This window comes from Mya arenaria, chromosome 6 (assembly GCF_026914265.1).
Source record: "Mya arenaria isolate MELC-2E11 chromosome 6, ASM2691426v1".
NCBI lineage: Eukaryota > Metazoa > Mollusca > Bivalvia > Myida > Myidae > Mya > Mya arenaria.
This window is the reverse complement of record NC_069127.1, coordinates 12,105,882-12,124,805: the sequence shown is the minus strand read 5'-3', so window position 1 is coordinate 12,124,805 and position 18,924 is coordinate 12,105,882. Positions and strand designations below refer to the sequence as shown.

The following is an 18,924-nucleotide window of genomic DNA, read 5'->3' as shown; positions in this document are numbered from 1 at the left end:
GTATAAATTTGTTATCTTGACTGGCTGATTAGTTATTAACAAAAAACATACACATGTAGACGGACGGACAATCAGACAGACGGACGGACATGATGATTACTACAGAGCACACGCAAATATTCGCGGGACCTTAATAAAATAAAAACCTGAATTATCTTGTACTAGCTAACAAGTCTTACTTTGAATTCATCTTCACGTCCAGGATTATAGACCGTGTGCACAAAGTCCTGTATGTACTCTTCTACGATTGCAAAAACGAGGGCATGCTTTTTTTCTTCACTTGCTTCCTGGATACCATCCACCAGTTGATTCAGTATCTTTCCCATCGGCCTTGCAGCAACGATCTTCGAACATAATGCTACTTTCCTGTCTTGTTCATGCACTATTCGGCTAGGTCCATCGTCGAATTCTGTAAAGATAAATGAATAATGGACATTCTCTTATACCCTAATTAAAGCGTTACTATGCCAACATTCCCAGTAGCATAATTATAACCTATGTCTGCATGGCTTTTGCCACAAGGACAATATTAAACTAGACAAAATTGCAAAGTATACTACGACAGGGTAAAGCAATTTTTTGCAAACACGAAAATGAAGGTCAACGTCACGTATTGACAAGTAATTTAAAATTTAAAATTCATTTATTGCGCTTTAACGTCCTGAAGACTCACCTTCATCAGAGGGTAAAATTTCATGCAATATATCCGCAATCATCTGAATCATCGTCCAGGAGAAGGGCAGACAGGCGGAGAACATGTGACCTTCACGACCGGTTGTCATGACCAGCATCTCACCAAGGTCACTGCGTCTCTTTGGAGATTGGAAATCTGAGAACTATGTCAACAAAAAGAACAGCATACAATTTAATACCAGAGTTCAATTTATAACATCAGCAGCGTTTAAGGTTTGCTGTTGTTGAACCATTCAATCAAGGATACTAACAATTTGTTGTCACAAAATTAAGTTGTTTTTTGTTTTATATCCATATGAAAAACTACTGAAACATACAGTAGTCGAAAATTTAAACATAAACCTCATTTAATGACATAGTGTCAGCGTAAAAGAAATATAGCATTAAAACTAACAATCACAAACCAGAAACATGGAACGACAGAACGTATCTCCACAAACAACACACTACATAAATGATTTATATAGAAAGTCTAGGGGTCTTTATCAACGCTTGTTAGGGTAAGGGTTAGGTCACATTAAGTTTAATTATATCCGTGGCACAGGTAATTGGTGCTATCGGAACAGTTGAAATTTTAATGCTATTTTCAACACAGTTTTATATTGCAAAAAAAATCTCAATCGCAGTGCTTGTTGTGATGTTGCTTCTTTAAACATACACTACCTGTAGTTGTGTTGCTTCTTCAGTATTGAGGACCGTCGTCCACAGCAGCTGTTTCCAGGCAACGTCACTGTGAATAAGGTCAAGATTCCTGTTGGTATCGAGGTATGCAATGATTCCAGCCAGGATCGGAGACACTTTAGAGATGATCGTCTGCAAACAGGATCGCCTGGAACGAGTTTAAAAAGATAATTTTAGCCTGGTTGATAGTGCTCAATATGTGCTTCATATGTATGCTTCATCTTTGTTAACAGAATTATGACGACACGATTTCTATTAATTTATTGTGTATGAAGCATGATGATAGTATTAAATCCAATCCAGAAATTGTGTCTCCAAAAATCATAATTCTTAATACACCAAAAAGCAAGTAAGATAATTACCTAAATGTGCCAGCCTTGTTGATGTTTTCGGCTGCCGCAGCCTCACGTGTCATCCACAGTTGAGCTATGTACTCTCCCGTCTTCTCCTCTTTCTCCTTCAGCAACTGGCCAATCAGTCTTTGCAAACCTGTTAAGAACGTGTCAGCCTCTGAAATTGTAAAAAAGTACAGTGTGAGCTATTGTGAAAAGGTATTTGTCCGTCAACAGTAGTCGTCCGTCCGTCGTCAGCAATTTCCAACAACTTCTCTTCCTAAACCTTTGGGACGTTTTCAACCAAACTTCACAGGATTGTTCATTAGGTGGTCCTCCTTTCAATAAAAGTTGTTCGATGCCATAGCAACCGAAAGGGAAAATGAATCTTCTTCTCAGTATTCCCTGGCTCGATTTTAAAGGAATTTCACCGAAATATTTCAAGGGGATCCTTCAATCAAATTCCTTCACCCCATGGTGATTCATTAAAAGAGCTACTTTTTACTATATGTTTTTATGGAAAACTTTAAAATCTTCTCTTCAGAAGCTTTTGGTCCAATTACAAAACAAGTTAACAGAAAGTTTCCTTAAAATCATTGGAGATATAACATTCAAACTTTATATACCTATTTAGAGTAACAATGCCGTTTTGTTATGACTTATATATTACTTAAATAATGTATGCGTTATTACCCGTAACTTTTTAATATACATATTGTTTATGTTTTATACGGACGAGCGTTTGGGCGGACGGCGTCCAGTATGCTGTCCGATATAAAACTTAAGAACCCTTTGTCCAATCAGGTGAGCAATATTGGTCCTCTTGTTGTTCATTTAGCCTCAGTGCAAGAATCATATACATTATCGGATATAATCTTAATTTAAATATTTTTGTGCAGATGTGCATTTTAAAAGTGATGTTCAATCAGAATAAAATAACATATGACACCTGGCCCAAATTTCTCATAACATCTTAAGTTGCTTTATAACTGGATTAAGCTAAGCTCGTTAGTTTTGTTTTGGTTTAATTTGTGCATTTATTTTTACATTCTTAACGGTTTTTGGACTTTTAAGGGAAAATATTTTTATGCTGACCAACAAAAGCTATGTTAAATTTTGTAAAATCATGGTTAAGTACGAAAATTGGCTTAATGAAAAAAGCTACTTAAGCTTGTTATGCTTAAGAAGTTTCGAGAAATTGGAGCCTGAAATCATGTCTGGCTGTATAAAAAATATAGCAACAACACATTTGGGTAGGAAATAAAATATGAGGTGGCTTGTGAACACATTTTAAGTTTAAACAAATACGGTATAAAGTTGCTTTATGTGAACGAATGAATGTTAATTTATATATACCCTGTTCTAAATTTTTGCCATGTCTTAAACATTTCAATATGATGTCAATTCTTTGTGTTTCTCTGTGTGTGTACCCCTCCTTGTCTTTGACCATCGCCAGCGCCGTTTGAACACACTTCATAATCAGCCCATCAAGCTGCAAAAAAATAATAGAGAAATCATTACATTTGAGACAAGAGCATGGTAAACAAGTGCCAACGCTTTTCAATATATCTCAGTTGGTCAAGGGTCATAACTGGGCATTTTTTTAAGGCAGATTGATTGAACTTGAAACACATATGCATAGTGGCATTAAACACATGCTACCAAGATTCAGATCATTAATGTATTGAACAGTTTGCAACATTTATTTTTTTGCATGACGTATATGACCTCAAGGACTATGCTGCCTTTAAGAATATGACATGACCTCTACAAATTCTTTCCAAAAATTGATCAGTTTAAAATTATAAATTGTTTTTATTAAAAAGACCAATATTTTCTAATATAGGTATAAAAGTTACCTTCAAAACTGCTTGTCTTTGATGTTCAGCAAGGTCTTTTCGCACTTCCAGAATTGGTGTGTTCAATTCTGCATCTATGTCCATCACATCCTCTCCTTTATTTGACCCGTCACCAATTTGCGAATTAAGATCATTCTGTGGAGTGTCACCTGTCCCATTTGCAGTCCAATCCATTTCTTCACCTTGATCCCTATAATATAAATACAATGAATGATCTTGATTATTTAATTTTATTCAATACGAGTGTTTAAACCAACCTGACTTATCAAAGGCGTCGCTAGTTTGACAGCAATAGGCGCCGCTCCAATATTTCAGCAAGTCGGAGCCTTTTCTAATATATGCCCCACATGCCTTTTTGCACGACTTTAATATGATTTTTTTATCTTAAGTACTATTTCTGTATGCAGTTTTTGCACAATCATTGCTATATACAGCTTGTAGGTACCTAATCAAAGACCTATGACTCCGCACGCAGTCACACTACCACATCGCTACAAAACTAGCTCAATAGCAAGACAGTATAAGTACCGCTCTATATTGACTACCCAGTTAACACGTACAACAGCAAATCTTGACTAAAATAATTATGTGCATACAAGTAAGAATATTTGAAGTGAAATAAATGGTCATTGTATAATTGCAAACATTTTACATTTACAATGAAGCAGATAGTAAAACAAATCCAATCATATTGAGATGTAAACATGACCAGAATTGGTAATAATCATATATCAGAAATTACTTATATAAATCCGATTTAAGTTGAACTCTCATGATATAACAACATAATACACATACGTATCTACATCACAGGGTGGACTTTGTTTCCTAACCACGTTGTGGAAGATGCTGCTGACTGTTTTTCCCTGCAGGTCTTGGATATCCGGCATCTGGGTACTCTCCGGGCATAAATCATCTATGTGGGCTGAATGCCAGCGGCCGCACTGCAATTTAGATTTTTAATGAATTAAAGGAATGAACCAAATAGTTTGATATTTAAAATTTTAATGCTTTAATAAATACATAAATTACTATGCGAGTGACAGACATGTACACATTTAGAATCCAAACTCCATCTAATTTTCATTTGGCTTAACCAGGCTGGGGACAATGTAATATCTACATTTTGACAAGCGGTGGAAAAATGAATAGATACTTATCATGCGGCCATCTTATCAACGAGTGTAGGATAAAATATAATACAATCTGGAAATTCGAATGGATACAAAACGAGAATCAAAAATCTGTATTAATTTGCAAATGAAAATATGTACAAATAATTATTGCGTCATAGCCAAACCTTGCACACCATTTATATATTTCTGGCGAATTTAGCCATGCTAGAAAATCCCATTTAGCATCCTCATGCCACATGAGTCACGCGCAACAACGCGCAATTTGTTTTTTTTTTAATATAAGATTTATGCACAGTACATGTCATTTCAACAGAGTGCAACTATATAGAACACTCTAAGTAAAATTATAATAGATAATCTTAAAAAACGCGTTTTTTAGAGGAACTATTTGACGTCAACAGTGATCTAAATTACTCCGCGTCATGACGTCAGTAAACGACAGCACGCGCTTTTCGGGGAAAATTACTAAATGCGTTTTTCTTCGTCAATTTATCTATCTATGATAACTTCACTATGCAAACATATCAATCATTTTTAACCGTTCCTGATCGATATCATTATACCATATTTATATTAGGCCTGGAAATATAATCCTCCCCACACTCGTTAAGACAACTTAAGGGCAACATGCCATTTCAAAATAATACATTAATAGACAATGGTATGCGCATACATTTGAGGTGTTTAGAAAGGGCACAGTCAAAATAAGATATAGTTATTAAATATATTACAATTTAATTTGCTCGTCATGATGATGATGTCAATGAAAAACCATGCCCTTACTATTAGGTGACATGTATAAAAATAGTATATACAAAGTCGATTTGTCCTTAAACAATGTGGTAAAACAATTGATCGCACGATACGCTCATTAACAAGTTAGCCCCGTTTACCTGAAATCCGGTGAAGCATCCACCCGCCTTTCGAGGTAGCTGTACAATGAAAATGGCGTGCACTGGAGCTCGTAAATCTTCCCGTGCCTTTTCATATTCATCCATTACAATATAACGGGCACAAGCGATCAGATTTGAATTTACATCACCGGAATCACATTGAATCAACATCAAACTCTCGTCAGTCCCGACTGACTGCAAGTGCTGCCTGAAATGGTCACGATAAAATGCATTAGTTGCAAGTATCCAATAAATAATTAGCAAAAAGTAGAGGTTTTGAATTTAATTATATTTAGTGTTGCATTTATTGGTTGGCACAAGTACATTACAAAGACAAATCTAAGTTTGCTTAATGGATATTTAATATTATTACATTTTTATAACAACACCGATTCCATCGTTTTGATCGTTTGCGTGTACTTACTGAACTCTGTTCGTAAACTGCTGCTCTGTATCAAAGGAGGAAAGAGTCTCCAGAAGGATTATTCTGTCAACATCTATGCCAAGTTCTAAGCTGATATCTTGCTTATGAACTGACGCAAGAAGCTTGTTGTGAGTTGTCACCTTTATAAAAAAAATGAACTATATATATATATTGCAACAAGAGTATTGTACGCATAACTGCGCAACCCCTTTTCTCAGTAAGTTTAAGTGCATAACTTTACAAAAAAATAAAGCAAGATTTATGGGCCTTGCGTATCGTCCCGGTAACATTTCAGATGCATATCTTAAACATGTTCTGGTTATGATTCCAGTTTTTTTTCATGACAGTAGTCGACAACATCAAGGCTATAAAAGTAACATCATATTTTTCTTAAAATCGAGCGAGCTAATAGTGCAAGCCATACAAACTTCTCTGATTAAGTAATGTAGAAATCATACCTGTGCAAATAATTGTTCAATTTTCTCTTTCTTCAGCTTCATTTGCAGGTAGGAAATCAGGCTACTGTGTGCTTGTCGTTCATGGTAGTACTTCTGGAACCGCTTTTGTTGACGTTCGTCTAATTTGTTACGTCGAACAACACTCTCCGGAGTTGCACACCAAAGTAGGAGTAGCTTGCCAGCTTCTAACAGCTGTTACAATGAGAACGAAAGGTATCCAATCATTATATAAACACACGATCGATAATACACATGTATTTTACAATTGTTGTCTTGTCAGCTATTTCAGAGGCATTAAGTTCATTTGACTACTATCATTACCTTCACTACGTGTTGACAAAATCAATTTAAAACCTTCTTATCGGACAAAATTTAAAATCGATAATTTGAGATTGGAAAGCGAAATATTGGTGCATGTATATACACTTACAATTAGCATTTTGGACTAAATTCTTTTATAGAGGAATATAAATATCTTTGAAAATTTGGCGAAAACTGAATTGAAAATGGAACCATGGTTGCTATGGTGAAAAGAGCACCGGATCAAAAACTCTTGTGACAAAACCGCTACCGAAACTGAGCGACATTGACCTTAAAGATAGTTTTTGGGTTTTTTTCTAATTGATTATTGAAAAACACCTCACTGACGTCTAACTGACCTCGATTTCTTGTTTATCTGGGTACTCCTGTGAAACATCCAGTATAATGGCTGAGCATGTATCCTTGTGGAAGCCAATGAAAACGTCTCCCACTTTTATTACACGCTGGGTGTTTCTGAAATTAACACAAAACTAGGTGTGCACGTAAAGTTTGTGGACAATTGAAATATATAAATGTTAACGTAATAATCTACTAAACTAAATCACTGTCATATATCGGAACATAAAAGGATACGTAGTAATCGATGCAGGTGTATTTCATACATATCAAGATCAGTGTGTGTATATCACGTGATAAATTGCGTCATATATGCTACGTCGAAAGGCAACATTTTGCTTATATTGAAGACTTAAATCAAAGATAACTTTTCTTTTACTACACAATTTTAAATAAAACAAAGGGCAGTCTATGTCGCTTAAAGAGCCCCGCCTTCGGTTTATTTCTAAAGTTTGATACGTTTCATCAGACACTTCGACAAACCTGTTTCCAAAATAATGTTTTGACAATGCTCCGTCAGACGGCCGTATTGTGAAAAGGTTTTAAAAAACTAAATTCTTAATCAAACTCTGATAAATGACCGAAGGCGGGCCTCCGTTAGCGGCGTAGACTGCGCTAAGTTTCATTTAAAATGGTGAAGAAATGTGAAGTTATCTTTGTTTAAGGTCCATACTCGAAACAAAACATTGCCTCCGACCTAGCATTTATGACGCAATTTCTCACGTGGTATACACACACTAAAGATTACGTTCAATATGATTTGGCGATAAAATAGTGCAATCAGTTAAGTTAATACGTCAATTTTCAAGGAACCTTTGCTAAGGAAGAAAGGAATTATTAAGAAAGTTTGACCCCAGGGGCACGATTTGAACATGCTTTTAAGATGAGCACAAAACAATGCTATAAGGCAAAAATCCTAAGCTCTGAGAATTGCTGTTTTGGAAAAGATTTGCACCTGGAGGTGGGGGAATAGTTTGAATAATCTAAATATTAGGCATCTAGACAATGCAACAGGACACATGTTTAAGCTCCTGGACTTGTAATTTCGGAGAGTTTTCTCTTTCTGTTGTAATGGTAACCAGAGTTCTCAATTGAAATTATTTTTGAATGAATTTAAAGAGAATAACCAAAGGATCATTCCTGTGAAGTTTGGTGAAATTTGACGAAATGGGAAAGAGGGATATTTGAACGAAATGTTGACGAAAACAGACGGCCTGCAGCGCGCAACACACCTACTACAATAGCTCACCCATGACAGTATTTGAGTGTCCGCTATTACGAATGGATTACTGAACGTTGAGACCTGCCCCGAAGGAATCATGATAACACTGTTCATTGTAAAATCCACAATTATTGGAATAAATTGTTTATAAATGGATGAGATTATTTACTTAAACGCGTGATACATCTTAGTGTGATTTCAGTTTCATTGTCCGCGCACTTTTCGGACATACATATTACATATCAATATATGAAATATACTAATTATTTGAAAGCGGTACTTAATTAAATACAAAAGCCTAATTCTTCGTGCACACACTACCCTTTTATCATGCAAACGTTACAAATTCAGTGCGAAGAAATTCAGTAGGACCAAAGTGAAGGTTTACCTTTGTGTGAAACTACTGCCATAACTTTGACTGGCAAATTCGCTTGCCCACTTTTCAAGCGCCACCACAAGCTGCTGTTGACTTTCATTCAGAATGGTGTTCACTGTAAGGAAGTGCTTTTCCAGGCGGTTTATTAACGGGATTGGAAATTTCTTGTACACTGTTTGTTTTTCAGCTACCACAATCAGCCTGAAAAAAACAACAAATGAACGTTTCTGTTCATCCTATATCATTGAATTGGGTAACTGAGGTTGTCAGTCATAGTTCCCTAAGAAGTAATCTTATAATGTCTGACTTGAAGCCAATTGCACAGAAAGACAGATATTGAAAAATGTAAATTTAAACTAGAGCTATGTCGATGATAAGGCATCAATTGATATACTGGTGCTGAGCTGGAGTATATTGAAATGAGGAATATAACATATGCGAAATGAGGCATAAAATGTTTAGCTTTTAAAAGCATACCACAGTTTTTAATTGAGTTGACTATTATGTTGACCGTTACTGTATTAATTGCAGGACAATTATTGGCCTTACATTAATTATTTTGTATAACCTTAAAAAGTAGTTCTTCAATCAGTGAAACGGCATTCTCATTCACAAGAGTGATGATGCGTACCACACTTTGGTTTAATCTCCCCGATCCCGAATGCAAACAGCGAAACTTTCAGCCAATCAGAGACGTGTCGCCGTTTTCTATTATTAAATTATTTTGTTATCGGCAAACTGTGGCGAATGCCTATAGCCAATGGAAAAGAGCCTTACAAACACAATTAAAATTAGGAATCTTGACAAAAACCGACTCAAGACAAACGTCTAGCTTTTCATACTTCTTGTTTGATTATTAAATGGCAGGTTCACCGCATAATTTGTTCTTACACCTTAAATCCGTTTAAATTCCGGCGAAGACGAATGTTTGCATTACCAGTGAATGTCCAACAATTAGAATCAATACAGAACCCATTTAAACCGGCGTAACTTATTTATTTATAACATATTCCCAGTTCCTGTGAAAGTAATAGAAACAAATGTCTATTTCAGTGTATATCTTTTTTTAAATATTCGTGTGATATTTACATGTTGGTCCTTTTTAGACTTATTGGAAACCTTCGATACATTGGTATAAGTGATAAGTGAAATATGGTATATATGTCGTTTGATATTAAACATACATGAATCTCAAATTATCTGATTAATTAAGATCCAGGGAAACTGAAAGTTATGGTTTATCGGAATGGGCGATATTGGTTTATGGCCCCTCCATAGGTGTCATCTCGTCGGGGCAAGTTATGTAATATTGGTCCATCGTTTATGACATGCGAGAGGACATTGAAAGAAAGAAATATACTTATGATTGCCGCATGTATTGTTTGGACTAATTTTAGGGACTTTCAAAAGTTAATATGCTTGAAAGAAAGAATAATTATTCTCTTTACGCAGCTTAGTCCCCAACACAGGCCAAAAGTTTGAAGTCAATATACATCAAAAACATATTGAGCAATGGAGGGAAGTAAAATATAATAAATATAAAAACAATCGAAGGGTTAATTTCTCAGAAAATAAAATACAATGTATTTTATGCACAGCACTTTTCGTCAACAAAGTCAATATGTGTATAAAGTCGAACCTCAAAAACGTAAGACTTTTCACGATCAGAAAGGAGTATAAAACTAGTCAAAGGGCAATAATTTAAAAATACTATACATAAAATACTGTTTATTTTGCATAGCACTTCTCCTAAACCCAGTTTAAATGTGTATGAAGTTTGAAGTCAAAAATTAAAAAAATATCGTTATGGAGAGAAGTAAAAAAATGTATAAAAATGATCAAACGGCAATAACACTTACAATACCATTTTCAAAATAGCACTTCCCCTTATCAAAGTCAGTATGTGTAAACAGTTTGAAGTCAATTCCTCTAAAACATTTCGAGTTATTTTGAAAAAAAATAGACTCGTTTCAATGTCAAAGGAATGATGGACGGATAGAGCGCCGGACAGAGCAACAGACGGATGTTTGCTATAAAGCCCACAACGCCAAGTGGTGTGGTACATTTACTTATGTTAAAAAAATCATTGTTTAAAAACACAAAAAAAAACATAATGTGTAACATGACAAGACCGAGCTATTGATCCACATAAAATAATGTTACCTGAAGTGTTTATGAACAGGACACTTTACTCTGTGTGTCCCGAGTCCAAGGTCGACGTATCTCTCACCGCCAAAGTAGACGTAGTACTGGTTGAGGGCATCATACAAACTCTCGTATAGGTTGTCTAGGTTGAGCAGAACGACGGTGTTCCCCGTTTCCATACAGACCTTGATCTTGTTGATGTTCCTGCACACCTAAAATATTCATAAATGGCAATGTTACACTCTACAATAACATACAAAAAGAAGATATATTAACAAAGTCAATGTAATTGTCAAAATTATTTACACTAATTTATTAAGAGATCTATATTGCACATTACTTTAAAACCCTTGGAACGTATTCGTGAAAGCTGCATTCAACATTTTTCAAATATGATATACTAATAATACAAGTAGACCCACCGGTGCCAACGCCAACCTTTGTATTTTTGTTCTCAATAATTATTAAAGTCAGAGTATGAGCATGCTAAATGAGTGCATATTTTCTCTGGCAACATGTGTACTTAGTTATAATTGAACACCTTAAATAAGTTCTAAAGGTTATTACCATGGTTAAAGCTTTTTCCTCATAATAAACAGAAAAGCTTAAAATGTCATATAATAAAATAATTCTTGAATAACAACATATATTTTAATAACCATGCCAAAACCTGTGTATATTCTTGATCACTCCTGAAACTGCTCCCAAAGATTGTAATTGGTCGTATCTCATTGCTCTTAGTTTGAAGTAGCTGCTGGATGATAGACAGCGCTCCAAAGTTTTCGGTCAGCAGAAGCATGTATCGACTTTCACTGCAAAGTGAATATACAATGTAAATCATTGCGTCTTATATATAGTAGTTGGCTTTTGTCCATTCCAGGCCAATAGTTGCTTACATAGAGAGACAAATGGGAGATAAGGTTTGCATTTCACTTCAAAGGGACGTTACTCACATTAATTGATGGATTTAGTTATTTTGGCAGTGAAAACTCGGTACGGTTAGCATCAGCAGACGGCAACAAATAATGGTAGTAAATTAATTTTAAGTTTTCAAAAAATTGTACGACTGTTTTTACGTAGTATGATTCTGTATTAAAAAATAGACATGCATCATGTGAAGTGTCATCATTATGCATTGTCAATGTGTGAAGGTGTGAAAAACTCCCTCTTCCATTCGGCCGCTGCCTTAGTATACCAATAGAACAAACTGTTGCAATGAGTGTTGTTCGTGTCATTATAACACGTGTTTGAAATACATAGCTGAAGGTGTTGATAACATTTAAGTATAATATACGGCTGGTTATATTTTTAGCGACAAAGACAAATAATTTGAGGGCTTCGAGGAGAGCGAAATCGGGATGACGGAATTAAATTGTTGTTTATTGACTTTATAATTCACTATTGCTATTAATTATTTATATGCCTTAAACCATTTGTGTCATTGTTATTTCAATATATGTTATCATTTATATACTTGTGCTGTACTATTAAATCACCTTTGCCGTTTTCAAGATTCATTGAAATTTGTCAAAACAAATATGGTGGCTGCGGCCTTTGACATTTTTTACTGCGTCCTATCTATGGTATTAGTAGTATTTAGGTTTTTATCCTAGATTTTATCTCGTAAATTTGTGCCTATGTCATATCGACGCTAACATCATATACACAGTATTACATAAAAGTAGAATGATTAAATAAACTGTGCCTCTAACATTAAATCAAGAACGAAAATAAAGTGTCAATAACCTTTTTGTTTTGTTTGTGTCAAAGAGACAGGCGCGAATAAGACCATCAGGTGAACAGTCGGGGTCTCCTGTCCCGTGTCTCTGTAAATATAATGTAGAGGTCAAGGCAAATCTATATGTAGACAGTGCTTATAAATTATTGAATAGTTAAAAAAAGACTCAATTTCATGAAACATCCTAAAAATAAAAGGTTATAACAGGTTCCTTATTTCATTTAGACAAATGTCGTTCTGATATTAACTTTGAGTGTCTTAAAAATAACTTCATGTAATAGTCTCAAAACTCTTAAAAGTAAGAATATCAAAGAAAATATACCAAAACAATAATATAATGCACATCGGAATATTTCGGCAACTCACAAATCATTAGTAACATAAAATGAGAAAGTCATGCGAATAATTTGGTTCTTGATTTTTGACCAAAGGTTAACGTTTTTTAAAAACTCCACTGTTGCAAACAACATGGAATATACCTCTGTAGAGTATGAAATCACGCAAGCCAAATGATGTCTGAAGATTTCCTCTGGGTTTACTTGGTCCAATCCACCAAAATTGCGTCGTATAGCATGCAGCATTTCATACCATGTTGGTGGCTGTTTTGATTTTTCTACAAAGCTATACACCATTTTGACCAAGCTGAAATAGATTTATTTAGTATTGACATCAAATAATAAATAATACTATATCTTACTATTTTCTCTGCTTATATATATATTTTGGTTCCCGCACTGCTTATTAAAACACGTAGCCTTCAATGTGCCTGGTTAAGTTTTTTGTGAATAACGTAACCAAAATGAGTAATAACCGTATGTTCTCATGCGATGTTCCAATTAAAAGGACGTTTTCAATTAATATAACTACAAAGAAAGAAAGAGACATTTTGTTGAAATTCGACTTAAGACAAAAACATACTTCACTCGTGATCACAGAAAACTACATTTTCACTCATAATTCATTCAGTTTACAAGTCTTGTCAAGGACAGAAGACTTGTCTTTAGTATTGAAATGTTTACCTATAAAAGTCTCTTAACCCGAAAAATTCTCTCATTTTCTGTGTTGCCTGTGCAAAAACGTCAAGGTAGGATTTCGACAGAGGCTTTATCAGAGACTCCATCAAGTTTCCTAGGTCTTCAGAACTCCCGCAGATACCACTGGAGTAGCAGATACAAAACACTTCAGAGCAAAGACAAAAATACATGTAGAAGGAGAATACAAAATTTATGAAAACCATGTGTCATGATTATGTCAAGATAATATCATTACACATAATGTAATAATCAAATAGTCAAATATTTAAAACTCGATGACATATAAAAGAACGTTGTTATAACTCAGGAATAAAAACAAGATTATTCAATAATAAATATTCGAGTACCGAGCGCTGTTCTGGAGCTCTTCAAGGTCTGGTACTTCTCTCTGGACGAGAATTCCACGGTTCATTTTGGCTGGATCTAATGCCCAGTTGGATATTCCAATGAAGGCAACCTTATGATAATAAAATACTCTTATTGAATGACTTGTCAAAAGGAAAAAAAATTTTTGAGAGGTTGCTATTGCCCAATAAAACAAAATTTCAGTTGGTGTTGTATTATATGTCACAAGAACATTTGTTTTACATTTTGATCATTAAAGTGCCATAGTGCCACGATGATATCTGTATACTATTATTCCAATTAATCACTTATGAAGTGAACCCAACGAACAGTCAACGTTTAAACAAAGAGAGTTAAAAACGGTCACATATTTTCATAATGACAAACCTTCATAAATGGTTCTGGTTTCTCATCTCCTTGACAACCATCTTCGAGAAGTGGGTGGAGTGTCTAAAAACATAAAAGCAACATTCACGATATGATTGTTTATTTCATAGTGTAAACAAATTCGCTCTCACAGAAGTTATGCGCTCTATTGTTTCCCAACATACATGTAAAGCAAGCGAATCTGTTATCTGAACAACTATTATAGCTGCACATAAGCATATTGCAATTGGTAAAAATGTGTGCCTTGACGAGTTATGGCAAAGGGTCAGCTAATGTCACAAATACGCTGCCGCTGTGGAAAGCTTAAACAATTACATCATGTACCTTTAGTGGCATTCTTGGACTATCCTCAGCAAGTCCAACCTCATCCAATACGACAGCTGACACAAATGTCTGCAGATCTTTGTCTTTCTGAAACTGCGCGCATTGTCGAAACGTTCCAACAATGCCATCTGGGGTGGACAGCGGACTACATTGGAACGATACCATCTGAACCTGTGATGAAAAGTCAAATCATCACACCATAATTGAGTTTTATGTTACTGCATGCAAGCAATACAAGTAATTTATTGTAAAACATTTATTTATCAGAAGCAATGCTGGGAAAGTTTTTACTTAGAACATAATATATTTGGGTTGTACCATGTAAAACGACAGACATTAGCTTATAATAATAAACCACCTGCTTCAGCAATCTGAATAATTTATGTTTAGCGCTGTTCCCTTGCATGGCATCTGAGACTATTGTCTTTGCCAGAGACTTCGAACTTCCAGGTTTCCCGACAAGAAACAGGGGTATTCTGAGCTCGATACAAACAACCATCATGAAGACGTTCTCCTTTAGAGCAGTATTTCGTGCAATGTTGTCCTCCAAAGACACATTGTCCAAAAAGATCTCCTGGCATCTATAAAGAAAAACGCTCAATAACACGCTCATTAACAATTAAATATACTTAAATATACTTGTAAATGAATATTAAAAAACAACATTGATTATATCTTCAAAAACGCTATCATTCCTATCATTTGTGTCCCACACTTGAATTTTTCCAAACATTTCGGTACTCCAATGTTGCCAATGCCTTTCATTTCAATTACTGTAATTGTGCTTGTCACGTTTTGCTTCTTTTTAGTTTGTTATATGACAAAACGATCTGAAAATGTTTTTAAATGTTGATACTACCGTTCAATTTCATCCAATATCTGAGTTTCTCCGCCCTGGAGGCTGCATGGCTGGCGGAAATGCCCTGCAATAACCTGTCTGTACTGTTGTCTTGTCTTCAGACAGGCATGGTAACACACACCAAGGGCCAGAATGAGAGATCTCGTGATATTATCAAGACCCTAAAATGAATGGTACAAGTTGAGCCTTATTGATAATGTAACATGCAGGCAAAATATATACTTATACATTACTTAAAGAGGTAAAAGAGTAGCTTTTCTCCTAAGTAAATATTCCAATGTCAAACTCCCATAAAAATATTCTTGAATTTAACGTTAAAGCTGAATCTATATACCCAATGTTAAATTTATATTTCTTTGTCGATTGGTTTAAAATTCAGTGTTTTTAATCAAAATGACCTGTATCAAATATCTCTCCTCATCTTCTGTTTCTTCCTCTTCATCGCTGTCATCCTGTTGTTGTTCCTCAATCCCGACCACTATCCTGTCTTTATCTTCAAACAGCCATCCTCCGTCCATACCCTGGACATAAAACCACGCCATCACTGTCAATACCCTCTCTACGTCCCGCAGTGACACAAAACTGCACTCATCCTACAGAAGAGGGAAGGACAGATTGTACAATGGGAGAAGTCACCAGATAAATATTGAATTGCAAAATAGCAATGCAGATTAACGATAGTGTATGACAATACTATACCCATGAAATATTGACGATGCGACACAAAAGTTTTATAAATCGTTGACACATAAACAATCTGATTACCTTTTGCGCTCTCATATAGTCTTGAGACACTGTCAGAATGCGGCTGATGACCTCGATCAAGTTTGGAATGTTTGGAAGTCTGTCATCATTTACCTGTTAATGCAAACTTGCATTTTAAGTTAAATGGTAAAACAAACCACAATGATGATAACTAGCGCTATATCAGTCCATTATGAAGCTGATTGATAAATTTAAAATGAATAAAAATCTACGTACGTATCTCCGGACCATCTGCCTGATGTACAATTCCTCAACCTTTGTGTTTAGTTGTCCAAAGTCCCAGACCAGGGGCATTAAGCTTTGCGGGAGTGGTTGCACACGATACACCTGAAATGGAACACATCTTGTAAGCCGAAGAAACCTCTGTACATACATGTTAGATTTTAATCCACTTCATGAACAGGCCAGTCAAAAAAGAATTTGAATTTGAAGAACTGTTGCTCAAATAAGAGCACATTTGAAACACTAGCAAGCTTTTTAAACAATGTGCATGTGGAAACATAAGTTTTCACAATTTTTGTAAACAATTAATAGACAATACTATCATCTGGGGATGTTATTATTCTAAAACATTCTTTACCAGTCTCCTCATTGGTACGCGCCCAAGTCTGTCAGTCGTCTCATCTGCATCAACGTGATACCCCAGGCCGGCTTGCTCCAACTTTTTTATCAATTCATCAGTATGTCTGCAAAGCAATTACATTTTATCAAGCATATTTCTTTGGTAGGAAACGTTGTCCAGAATTTTTACAATCAAATCTTCAAACTGCGTTTCTGCTGATACGGCACATACAAAATATAAATCATTGTATGTTTGTTTTAACTCAAATATAAATTCATTTCGTCAAATCAGTTTTATCATTTAAATAAAATGTAGAACACTTTAATAATATGTGTAGCATATGCAAAGCAGAATTAATTTGATGGTCAACAATTGTAGTCTCTTACTTTCTGTAAGGATTGCATGCGGCAACAATTTTCAGATTTTCACATAGAGTCAGACGCTTTCCGGAAATCGACTTGTCACACATGATTTCCTTGATAAGTCCAATAGCTTCCGTTGTGTTAGCCTCGTCAAAGAACAAGACTGTGTACATTTGGCGGCCATAGTTTTCAATATTCTCCCTTGCAGCGATCTCCGCCTCGTTCACTTTCCGTTTGATATCTTCATTTGTTGTTCCCCCGTGCACCTACACCAAAAAACAATACAAATTAAATCACACACAACAACACTAACATGCAATATACAGTTATATGGAGAACAGAATTAGCGAAACCCATCTTGGTTATATATGAATACTTATGTGAAAAACTATATTTATGACCTTCATGAGTATCATGTTCTTGACATCAACACCGGGCGGTGACTGTAGTTCACACATGAACTTGATGAGGCGTGTTTTCCCACAACCTGTCTCACCCATGATAATCACAGGGATGTCACATCTGTAATGAATTACATAGTCATGTGATGATGTGGATATGCTTAAAATGTTTCACAAAGCATCGGAGCATGTGTATTATAATGATATCCTTTAAAATTAAATTAATCAGTTAAACAAAGGTTTGGTGTTACCTAAATCTCATGTAGATTGCCATGATCTTTTTCACATTGTCCGTGGTAAGTTCGTATGTGGAATCAGGGTCATGCGGAAACACTACGCCCATAATGCTGCACAGCTTCATGATTTTCTGGTCTCTGAAAAAAAGAATTCAAGCATGTTTTTAGAAATTACCTACACATGTCACAGTATTGTTACCTATACAGGTGTTGAAAAGATTTGTCAGCGGCCCCGGTAAATCAGTCGGTAGAGAACTAGACCGGTTAGCGAGGGGTCAAGGGTTTAAGCCCTGGTCTGTCTGCACATTTTGACAAATTGAAGCCAAAGAGAGACCATGACTCAACATACTACACGTGTTTTTAGCGAGATCTTGTTTAACTTGTTCTCTATCCTGGAAATTCTGGGACGAATTCCTAGTAGGGAAGTACGTCACGGTATCATACTTATACAGGTATTGAAAAGGTATTTAAATAGCCGATAGGACACTCGCCCTGTTTGCAGGGGTTCCGTTTTCGAGTCCGGGTCGAGTTGCACATTTGTTTACGGAATTCTAAATTACCTTGGCAATGTATCAAAGTCCTCCCTAATTGGTGCTTGATTTCGTACCAAGGAATCGTACAAATTCTGGCCCATTATACCCTGCTCCAGTATGCGGTTTGTTTGTTGGTCAACAAGGTTGCCAGTGTTTCGGTCGATATAGAAACCCAGAAACGTGAAAGTGAAACGGTCCGAATTGAAAAACAAGTAGGGATGAGGACTGAAACATAATGAAAATGGTTAAGATTATTTATTGTCTTAGTATTTTTAACAAAGATCCATGTGCCGTAAATGATTATTAATATCAAGGTTCTGAAACAACAATGACATCTACGGAAACAAATCCTTTGCTTTCCTTAGTTCATACAAGGGCATTGTTCATGAAACCTTGAATAAAAAAATGTAAAAGTTACTTTTTTGCATTATAATGAATTATGATTACACTTTTCTGTACAAAAACAGACAGATTAACAATAAATTAGCCTTAAATGCTATCA

At 35.4% G+C, this 18,924-nt stretch overlaps 1 protein-coding gene across 3 annotated transcripts in view; it reads right to left on the bottom strand.

Moving 5' to 3' along the window:
• LOC128237319 (E3 ubiquitin-protein ligase rnf213-alpha-like) overlaps positions 1-18,924 on the bottom strand; it is a 102,596-nt gene that overhangs the window by 17,841 nt on the left and 65,831 nt on the right. For all 3 annotated transcript variants that reach the window (XM_052952720.1, XM_052952721.1, XM_052952722.1), the window contains 30 exons: positions 18,450-18,647; positions 17,905-18,027; positions 17,654-17,774; positions 17,277-17,518; positions 16,909-17,014; positions 16,545-16,655; positions 16,329-16,421; positions 15,962-16,156; positions 15,564-15,724; positions 15,063-15,285; positions 14,705-14,875; positions 14,381-14,443; positions 13,996-14,105; positions 13,634-13,771; positions 13,094-13,256; positions 12,623-12,702; positions 11,547-11,688; positions 10,895-11,088; positions 8,744-8,932; positions 7,136-7,250; positions 6,477-6,668; positions 6,019-6,158; positions 5,595-5,802; positions 4,364-4,509; positions 3,566-3,755; positions 3,063-3,198; positions 1,737-1,884; positions 1,357-1,522; positions 674-836; positions 180-409 (listed from right to left, as the gene is read on the bottom strand). In XM_052952720.1, the coding sequence (XP_052808680.1) occupies positions 180-409; positions 674-836; positions 1,357-1,522; positions 1,737-1,884; positions 3,063-3,198; positions 3,566-3,755; positions 4,364-4,509; positions 5,595-5,802; positions 6,019-6,158; positions 6,477-6,668; positions 7,136-7,250; positions 8,744-8,932; positions 10,895-11,088; positions 11,547-11,688; positions 12,623-12,702; positions 13,094-13,256; positions 13,634-13,771; positions 13,996-14,105; positions 14,381-14,443; positions 14,705-14,875; positions 15,063-15,285; positions 15,564-15,724; positions 15,962-16,156; positions 16,329-16,421; positions 16,545-16,655; positions 16,909-17,014; positions 17,277-17,518; positions 17,654-17,774; positions 17,905-18,027; positions 18,450-18,647 (4,657 nt within the window). The remainder of the gene's footprint in view (positions 1-179; positions 410-673; positions 837-1,356; positions 1,523-1,736; positions 1,885-3,062; positions 3,199-3,565; positions 3,756-4,363; positions 4,510-5,594; positions 5,803-6,018; positions 6,159-6,476; positions 6,669-7,135; positions 7,251-8,743; positions 8,933-10,894; positions 11,089-11,546; positions 11,689-12,622; positions 12,703-13,093; positions 13,257-13,633; positions 13,772-13,995; positions 14,106-14,380; positions 14,444-14,704; positions 14,876-15,062; positions 15,286-15,563; positions 15,725-15,961; positions 16,157-16,328; positions 16,422-16,544; positions 16,656-16,908; positions 17,015-17,276; positions 17,519-17,653; positions 17,775-17,904; positions 18,028-18,449; positions 18,648-18,924) is intronic.